Source organism: Eschscholzia californica, unplaced genomic scaffold, assembly GCF_041429995.1.
Source record: "Eschscholzia californica isolate CP2 unplaced genomic scaffold, dmEscCali1.0.p SCAF_2, whole genome shotgun sequence".
Lineage (NCBI taxonomy): Eukaryota > Viridiplantae > Streptophyta > Magnoliopsida > Ranunculales > Papaveraceae > Eschscholzia > Eschscholzia californica.
Window position 1 is genome coordinate 46005358 of NW_028238309.1, and position 10415 is coordinate 46015772.

General features: G+C 36.4%; 1 protein-coding gene across 1 annotated transcript; it reads left to right on the forward strand.

Annotated features, from left to right (window-relative positions):
* Nucleotides 1-1546: 1546 nt before the first annotated feature.
* On the forward strand, nucleotides 1547-5732 carry RVE8 (Homeodomain-like superfamily protein). The gene is made up of 8 exons (XM_086660012.1): nucleotides 1547-1962; nucleotides 2961-3018; nucleotides 3104-3227; nucleotides 3313-3468; nucleotides 3576-3653; nucleotides 4063-4172; nucleotides 4318-4377; nucleotides 5032-5732. The coding sequence occupies exons 1-8, from the start codon at nucleotides 1838-1840 to the stop codon at nucleotides 5125-5127; spliced, it is 807 nt and encodes a 268-aa protein (XP_086516138.1). The 5' UTR covers nucleotides 1547-1837; the 3' UTR covers nucleotides 5128-5732.
* The last annotated feature ends 4683 nt before the right edge of the window (nucleotides 5733-10415 follow it).

A 10415-nucleotide genomic window follows, 5' to 3' on the forward strand; every position in this document is an offset into this window, starting at 1 on the left:
AGGAGATGAGCCTACTGAGACCTTCCATTGCCACTGTGAAGAGAAACGGGGAGAGGGGATCACCTTGTCTAATGCCCCTGGAAGGGAGAAATTTCTGGCCTGGCCTACCATTAATGAGGACTGCCATTGAGGAAGTCGAGATGCAACAGTTGATCATGCTAATCCAGTGTTCTGCATATCCTAACTTTCTCATAAGCTCTTCTAAGAAATGCCACTCAACTCTGTCGAAAGCTTTCGACATATCTAATTTGAGGCCGAAAAAATCTTTATTTCCTTTCATCTTTTTGTAGGAGTGGATGATCTCTTGAGCCGTGATAATATTGTCAGAAATCTGTCTACCTGGGACATAAGCAGATTGAAAGGGAGATATGATATTAGTAAGCGTGTGTTTAAATCTTTCTGCTAGGATTTTTGTAATAATCTTATAAGTAGTGTTCAATAGGCTAATCGGACGATAGTCTGCCGGCGTTTGAGGAGAAGTAGTTTTAGGAATAAGGAAAATGTTATGATAAAGAAAGATTAGCTAAAGAAAAACGTCTTTCTTGGTACATTTGTACAATACGTTTTGTCAATAACCTTAAAATGTTTATTCACATATACTCTTATGGTCTAGTAACCACATGGTTGCTATTTATACACTAAGTTTTATCTCAATTCACAAACGTGGTCGATAAATCATCTACTCCTGTTAATAATAAGGTTTTTTTTATTATGTCTCTTAAGGACATACAATAAGATTTAAATTATTTCATTTTTATTAAAAATCTTGAAAATGTGACTGATAAATCATCTACTAGAAGAAAAATCATACTAAATCCATCATGGGCAATTACTCCTGACTCGATCAAATATAGGTGATTAGTCTAATTTCTTTTAAGAGTAATCTTAAATTTAGCAAAATTATTTGGGAAATTATAATTGACCTGATGTCTAAACCAAAATTTTGAACGAAAGTATCCTTCTACTTGTGGAATCCGTGAATTCACCAAAATGCATTACGCTTGTTCATAACGTATTAAGAATCCTTCTTTTTATGAGCACTCATAATGCAATGCATTATGAACATTCATAATGTATTACGACAAATATTTAATTTCTTTCCCTTCAACATGAACACAACATTATTTTCTTTCTAAACTATTTTTTGTTTCTCATTCAACAAAAAAAAAAAACTATTTTTTGTTTCTCTTACACTATGAACATAAACAATCATATTTCTTTTAAGATGTTCTTTCTCTTCTTATTTAGAAATTCCGTATTTTTCATAAAACATTATGAACTATCATACTATATAAATATTTGTTATTTTCAGCACGCCATTTTTTCCGCACATAATATGAAAAATTGCGTGTACGAAAACATTTTTTCCCAACAGTAGACATCTCTCTTGTCCATGATTTGTCGAGAGTGGAATCCATTTATTCATCTGAGAAAAAGTCTGACCCAAGCCCAATAATAATAATAATAATAATAATAATAATAAATAATTAATAATAAATTGTGAACCAGAAATAATAAATAAGAGGCACTTTACACTGTGTATCGAGAACTAGTGGTGGAGAATAAAATTGGGTGATTAAAATTAGCGGTTCAAATGAATTCATGTACGATTTTAAACGACCAGGTGGGGACTAATCACTCTTCCGCCTCATCCACACACACACATACACACACACAGTCGAAGAAGCAGACAATCACACACACACACTTGAAACACTTTCTCTCTCTAACTTTTTTAAATCCTTTCTCTCTCCCTTTTCTGAGGTTATCCATTATCATCATCAGTAATTGACTCCCCTGAATCTGATGAATACGAGCTTTATTCTAGTCTTAATCTATGGCTTCTTCATCAACTCCAACTGATATACTCAGTAAGAAAGTACGGAAACCCTACACCATTACTAAGTCTAGAGAAAGCTGGACTGATGAAGAACATGATAAATTCATCGAAGCTCTTCAACTGTAACTCTCTCTCTCTCTCTCTTTCTCTCTCTAGTATACTCTCCGTTTCATTTTCTGATCACTTTTCGATTCTTTTTAGTAATTACTCTTTCTAGTAGTAAGGAAATTTGTTCTTCCTGAGTGAACGGCGATTTTCAATTTTAGGTTTTTTTTTTCAATGAATAGAGAACAGTTGAAGTGAAATTGTTCTTCAATCTGTGTAGCTTTTGAGTAATTTGTTTCTTAAGATTTGGTTTGTTTTCTTGCTGGTTACTGATTGTTATTGTGATTGAAGATTTTAACCTAATACTCATTTGATCTGGTAATTTTAACTTAATTCTGTTCTAAAGAACAGTTTGTGTAATTACCTAACTGGATTTCTTGTGGAACTATTCCCCTATGTTGAGTGGGATTCTCAGTTTTCACTACATTTTTTTTTTCTAGAAATCGACTACGTTCTACGTTAGTCGTTACAAGACATTGATACATCATGAAGATGTGATAAGCACGATAACCGCCTAATTTAAATTAATAATGAAAGAGGCCTAAAGCCCGACACCATGAAATAGGGCTAAAGCTCGACAAATTTATTACATCATTTACTATACTTATTGCCTAAATTACATATGATAAATCTTGATGACCATGTGCTTGCAACCACTGCACCAAAGAGCGGTGGACCAGTTCTCACTACATTTAGGTAGTGTTCGATTTGTCCGGAGTCAGATCTGAAATATTACTCGAGGTCTGAAATTGACTAGAGTTACATTTCAAAATAATAAAACTGAGAAAGGTTCCCTTGAATAGATGAAAGCTTTAACTTCCACTATAGTTTCACCCATCACATTGAAAACTTCCCCGCAGATAGTCAAATTTCAGAATGTCTTGTTTTATCTGACTCGTATGAATGGTCGATTTGGGTTGATTTTGGGTCTATTTGAGTTAGATGATTCAAACAATGAGAGAAAAAACAAACACCGCCACCGTAGCCTTTTTTTGATTTGTTTTTGGATAATTAGGTTTGATCGTGACTGGAAGAAAATTGAAGACTATGTTGGTTCAAAGACAGTCATACAGGTATTGATTCTCTTAGAAGTAGTGTGTAGTACACCATTAGTTTCACATATTGTTATGTCGTCTTTACCATTCTTCCCACTTTCAGATAAGAAGTCATGCTCAAAAATACTTTTTAAAGGTTCAAAAGAATGGTACAATTGCCCATGTTCCCCCTCCTCGACCCAAACGAAAAGCTATTCATCCGTATCCGCATAAGCCGTTAAGATATGGTTTGTCATTTTAAACCAAGGTGGCATTTTTTTCTTCTAATTCGTCTATTACGGTATTGACTTCTTCCTTCTAAACAATTGATAGTTTTAGAACCATTTCAAGCATCAATGGCTTATGTCTCCAACTTGAGTAGCTTTGCTACTGGGAATTCCCCTTGGCTTGAGACGTCTGTGCTTACAACCTCTACATCTAATACTGATATCCTCTCTCAAGATGATTACACCAATGTTGGAGTTGGAGGTATGTGAATTGAGGTTATACTAATACGTAACTCTCTCTTTGTAACCCTGTAAACCCACTCTTATTATGTATTCAAGTCACTAACTCTACTGATATTGGATTCGAAGGTGAAGAGACGATTGGTAACCTCAGTGGCATGGGAAGCTCAAGTGAGATAGTGCTGACTGTTGACATACCAAAGCAAGGTAAATGAGTACTTTTTGTGAAACCCTCTTAAGTTGGGTGGTAATGTGTGTCTCTCCGACTCTCCCTACTGGGGAGACCAGGGTTGAAATCATACTCTATCCGGAAAAAAAGACTTATCGTAATTAATGAATTATAGGTTTGCACCCTCTTAGTATATGATAAGTTATTATAGCACTAGTATTTTGCAAATTTTATGTATAATCTTATTGTGGCTATTGCCACAAGTGGATTAGTAAAGTCGCTGTAATCTGTTTAGTTCTCGTGGATTATTGATTGACAGAAGATATGCTACTTCAAGAATTTTTTAATTTTCCTTCGTATTCTTATGTATTTTGTATAAACACAAGGCATAAACCATTTTGTTATGTCATTATTAGCTGGTTATTACTCAGCACTACTATTTTGCAGGTATACCTGACTTTGCTGAAGTCTATGGTTTCATTGGTAGTGTGTTTGATCCAGAGACAACTGGTCATATGCAAAAGCTTGAGGACATGGATCCTATTAATTTTGAAACTGTGAGTATTTCAGATGTTTCAATTTTGAAATTACCAGGTGAAAATTCAATACACAAACGATAATAGCTGAAACCTAGTGGTTGTGATGACATAATTTTAACATCTTTTCTGTATGCATACTTAAATATTTTCACTTATTCTGCAGGTGTTATTGTTGATGAGAAACCTCACCCTCAATCTGTCTAGTCCCGAGTTTGAGCCAATCGTTAGTATTCATTAACTCTTTCCTAGTAATTAATTTTTTTTTTCTTTCCATGCATTATAATAACGATATCCTTACGGTTATTAGATAGTAGTAGATGTGGGAATATAGCCCGAGAGTCCGTTACCTGATCCAAAACACCCGAGTCCGATGGGAGAAGATCCTTTCTGAAAAGTACAATGCAGCACGACCCGATATCTTAGATGGGCTACCCGTGAGCACCTGTAAAAAATCTCCTACCCGAACGTATAGCCCCTCTGTTTCACTCGAGTGTTAGCCCGAGAAATATAAGCTGATATATTTAGAATTTTTATGCATTTTTTTAGTACCTTTTAGGTCTTTGATCTAGATAATCTTTTTTTAGTTTTGAAGATGAAGATATGAGATGCCTTACAAATCTAAATGGTTTTCCGGTTTTAATATATATTGTGAATGTATTAAAAAGTATCATGCGAGTCAATGAGGCATCCAGAGATGGTTTTTTATATGAGAGAAGCAAAATATTTGTGCTATTATTTCTGAAATTATACAATATCTAATACGAATTTGGTGTGATTAGGTTCTAGACAGAAGTTCCATACATACTGAAAAAGTCTAATTTCATTGGATCTTATGGAGTCTTTCTTATCAAGCTAAAGATGTTTCTTAATGGTGCAGAGAAATATTCTATCATCATATGATATTGACACTGAAACAAGAGGAATGTCAAGAGCTATCACTCTGGATCAAACCGAAGATGATCAGCCTTGTTAAGCTGCTTATACTCGATACCTGTATGTTACCCATGCCAACTCCTTTCGCACCATGTTGATAACTAGAATTTCTACTCCTTAACCGATTGTGCCGATGGGTCTCCGTGGAATCAGGTTTTATATACATGGTACATTGTTATGATCTAGGTAGTTAGCTTTTTTATGTCCTTATCAACCATTTCTTTGGGTACATAAAAACATCTATGGTATAATAGTACTTGGAAATACCTGTCTTGGTAAGGTAAGATTCTTTGTTCCGATATCCAGATAAACAATCATCCGATCGGTCTATAGTTGCAGAATTAGATTTTAGAGAGTTGGTGCTTAGTTGCCGAAAATAGGCAAAAAGTTGCCTGGGAAATCCTAATTCCATCTGAATACAGGTAACTATTATTATATTTCTGTACTAGAGTGCAGGACTGATTCTTCGTACATATACGTGGTTCTCAACTCGTGATGCCCATTCTTTGAACATCAATTTAAGTTTTTGTGTTCATATCTTTGGGCTGTCATATTATTCTGTAATATCGTTAAGTTTTATTTACATGGGAATAAGTCTGGGTTGTCGTTTCTTGTCCTTTAATTATTAAACTTGGTCTTTGCTCATTTCTTGTTCGATTAGTTGAACGTTGTTGTGGCCGCGGCTTTGGGGCATAAAGAATAATCTCTAGGGAATATATTCTCTAGGGATTCTATGTTTTTCTTTACATTCTCGGGGTAATATTATCTTTTAACCCAATACCTTGATCAAACATTGTCCCCTAATCTTCATCTTCTCTATCACCATCGCCACAACAGCTTTTAACTATCACCATTTTAACTACCATTGCCTCCTCTTCTCTCTCCTTTCTTCTCCTCTCTCACTTACTGTTACCCTCTCTCTCGATCTCTTCCTCTCTCTCACTATCTCTCTCTATTGCTTTCCCTATCGATGTCTCTCGACCTCTCACTGTTTCTCTCTCAATCGTTCATTGTTTCTTGATTGATCTCTCATTGCTTTTCTCTCTCTCTCTCTCACACAAACACTATTCCACCGAAGGGAAGTGTTCCCTTCGCCAGAACCAGACTTCGAGGAGGGTTTTTGACGAAATCTTTCAAGTATTTCATGGCTACGAAATATTTCGTGGACACAAAACGTTTTGTGACCCTAACCGTTTTGTGGCTACAAAATGTTTCGTGGTTGCAAAAGGTTTCTTGGCTACAAAACGTTTCGTGGCCACGAATTTCGTGATCTCCACAAAGAGATCTATACATACTGCAAGAGAAAAATGACGAGATAGAGGCTGCGAGAAAGGTAGATAAAGACTGCGAGAGAAAAACAGAAAAAACTAATTTACAGAGAGATATGTCTACAACGAGAGAGATGAGAGTGTTCTACAATGAAAAAGAGAGATCTAGAGTGAGAACGACAAAGAGGTAGTCAGCGAGAGAGAGAAGATGAAGATTAGGGGGTAATGTTTGATGAAGTCAATTTTTGGATTAAAAGAAAAATATGCCTTCTAAATCAATTTCTATTGATTAATTGTTTATTCCCGGAATCTTTTTTATTCCCCAAACTCGCGACCATCGGTATTTGCCATTTCGACGACGATCGTTATATTGATGATCCTATTATGGGTCCTTGGTTCTTCGCCAAAATTTTGGGTTCGAGGGGGTTTGGTGTGAAAGCACCGTTTGCACTTCCTGACCATCCTCTACAATTATGGTTTGTTGTAGAAATTTTTTTAGAACATTTGACAGGAAAATCAATTAAATTACAAGGATTTATAAGCTTATTATTTGGGTTATTTCCCAAATAGCCCCCAACTTTGTGACTAATTTCCTGGCTATCCCCCTATTTTGTCAAAAATACCCAGATGACCCCCTTTTCAGATTCCGTTATAACACCGTTAACCAGTCATTATTTCTCTCTCCTCCATCTCATAACATCTTTCTGCCACCTCATCGTCTTCACCGGCGAAGGTCGCCGCCCAGTTAATTTTTCTGGCCGGCGAGCTTCAAACATAAAAAAAAATTCCTTTCTCTCTCTAATTTTTTTTTTAAAACCTCACATCTCTCTAAATCTGGTGAACCAGATCTAAGGTCTGCGAACATACCATTGAAGATCTGTTCGCCGGCCATTGAAGGTCTGTTCGCAGGCCATTGAAGGTTTGTTCGCAGGCCATGAAGGTCTGCGAACAGACCTTCAATGGTCTGTTCGCAGACCCTAGATCTGGTTCACCAGATCTAGAGAGAGAGGTGAGGTTTTAAAAAAAATATAGAGAGAGAAAAGAATTTTTTTTTTTTTATGTTTGAAGGTCGCCAGCCGGAAAATTGGCAGGTCAACGACCTTCGCTGGTGAAGATGATGAGGTGGCGAGAAAGTGAGGTGGCAGAGAGAGGTTATGAGATGGAGGAGAGAGAAATAATGACTGGTTAACGGTGTTATAACAGAATCTGAAAAAGGGGGCCATCTAAGTATTTTTGACAAAGTAGGGGCTACGCAGAAAATCGGTCACAAAGTTGTTGCTATTTGGGAAACGACCCTTATTATTTACATTTGTAGAAAATTATTATATTTACTAGTTTAGGCAAATTAGTCGAGGGCGCCGACCAAAAATCGCGTCAGCCCAAGCTACGCACTGAGCCAGCGCATGGGCGACCCGACCAGCGCACGACCTAGCGCGAGAAGGTGTTGGCCCAAGCCGTGCGCAGGGACAAAGGGGCATGCCTTGGCAGAGCCGCCCCATGTCAACCGTCTAAAGGTCAAGACCAAACCTAGAGGTGTGATTTGGTCAGAGAATTTTTCTTTCTTCAAGTAAGGTGTGACCACAAAAGTGAGTTTTAACTAACATTTGGTGGTGATCTTCATCTTCTAACATTTGATTCCTTGGTCAAGGTACAGATGACTGTCGCAAATAAAGATTATCCTTACCAAAATATGTAGCAACTGCCACAAATGAATATAAACTGACACAAAGCCTTAGAATCTGTCATAAATCACAACATTCGTCACAAATAATGAAATAAATTTACGAAATACCACCAACTCTTTCATTTCACCGTTATTTAAATGTTAGGAGTAGGCAGGAAGACTTTGGGTCAGTCCAATTTGACGTGATTTAATTTAGAAAGATTTTGACATTGACCCTCACTTTTGTATCGATATTAGGACTATACCCCGTTTTTTTACAACTTTTGATTCACACCCCTACGTGACGGAGAACGTTAACTTCTAGTTAAATGTCAGTTCAGGAAAAAAATGCCCTTATGTATGATTTTAACATTGACCCCCACTTTTATATGGATATTAGGACTACACCCCCGTTTTTTAAAACTTTGATTTATACCCCCAACTCCCCAAGTGGACGGAAAATGTTAGTTTCTAGTTTAACTTCAGTTGTGCGAATCACACATGTAAATCAGGACAAAAATACTCGTATTTATATTTTAATTTCCTTCTCAATACCTTCTTCTTTATTCTATTAATCAACTTCATCAACCACAGACAACCATTCCCTTACCTCCACTCCCAACATCCCTAACCAACCACCAGCACAATCTTTATCTTCACAAGCCACCATCACAACCATCATCAACCTTAAGGAGTTTAGTCAGTGATCAAAGTTGTATGCCTTTTTTGGTTGATTAGAGCTAATTGAGTTAGAGGTTAGCTCATAGAAGAAATCAAATTTAAGAGTTGATTAAGAAGATGATGATGATGATAGTGGTGGTGGTGGTGGCAATAGTCGAAGATCGCCATGATTTCAAAACTAGTTCATTCCAATTTGTGTGTTTTCAAAGAGGTAACTCCATTTTGGGATGTACAAGTTGTTCATACTTCGGTCTGTGTTTTTGAAATGAGATGACTCCATTTTAGGAAATAAGTTGTCGATACCTCTTTTCACAAAATTTCGCGAAATCATTGTTTGGGTAGTGCTGATAATGATGGACTTGGAGATGGTAAAGATTATAAGATCCATTATCAAGAAAATTAGTTCAAGCAGTTTGTGAAGATTAAGATTGTGGCGATTGTTTCATAGGTCGGAGAAGATGACGATGATGATGATGATGATGATGGTGGTGGCAGTCGATGAAGGGAATAGTTGTATGTGGTTGATGAAGTTGATTAATGGAAGAAAAAAGAAGAAGGTATTGAGGTGGAAATTAAAATGTAAATAAGCGCATTTTTGTCATGATTCACATGTGTGATTCCCACGACTGTCATTTAACTAGAAATTAACGTTTTTCGTCCACGAGGGGTATCAATCAAAAGTTTTTAAAAAATGGGGGTTTAGTGTTAATATCGATATATAAGTGGGGGGCCAATGTCAAAATCATATATAAGGGCACTTATGTCCTGATTCACGTGTGTGATTCACACAACTGACATTTAACTAGAAGTTAACATTTTCCGTCCATGTGGGAGTGTAAATCAAAAGTTTTAAAAAGACAGGGGTGTAGTCCTAATATTAATATAAAAGTGGGGGTCAATGTCAAAATCTCCCTTAATATTAATATGTATATGATATCCTTAGTTAGAAATACGGTTTTTGAAAGATCAAGTGGGAGCGTAGACCAAGTTGGTGTGAACGTAGTTATTTTAAAGATCTTTAGCAAGACATTTTAAATTTATAAGATTTTTTTTTTCGAGAATGTTGTTCGGAGCGAAAGCAGAAAACGAATTAAAAGGCGACCCAACCATTGGTGGACAGGTGGCGGAGAAAAATGGCGTGATTCTATCTACTTTCAAAATATTATATTTCGATCCCTCATTTGTTCGTGTTTAATTTTCGGTCTCTCCGCGTTTAACTTTCAATCCCTCAGTATTTAGCTTTCAGTCCTTCCATGTTTAGGTTTAGCTTTCAAAAATAAGATCTGGATATTTGATCTTTTCAACGGTCCAGATCATATCTAACAAAAATAAACTCAGGCCCCACACATATATCCCCCTCTCTCCTGGTTTTTGGCCTGGTGCACCTCCGTCGACCAACTTAGACCATCATGAACCTCTAAATATTAATGAATACTTGTACTTTTGGATTTCTCGCCTCGACTACAATTAGATTCCATAGTCTCATGAATCTCATCCTAACCTAAAAATGAAGCTGCCCTGGATCAACAACGTTAGGTTCAAATCCTTGACCTATAAATGATAGCTACTGCTAAAATTAGTGTTAAAATTACTACAAAAAAATACTACTAAATTTTTTATGAAGTCTTCCCAATTTAACCAAAAAGGGAATGAATTTATTTGTGTGCAAATACACACTTTTTCAGAGAAGCAATGAATCTTATTAGAAGTAGTTTA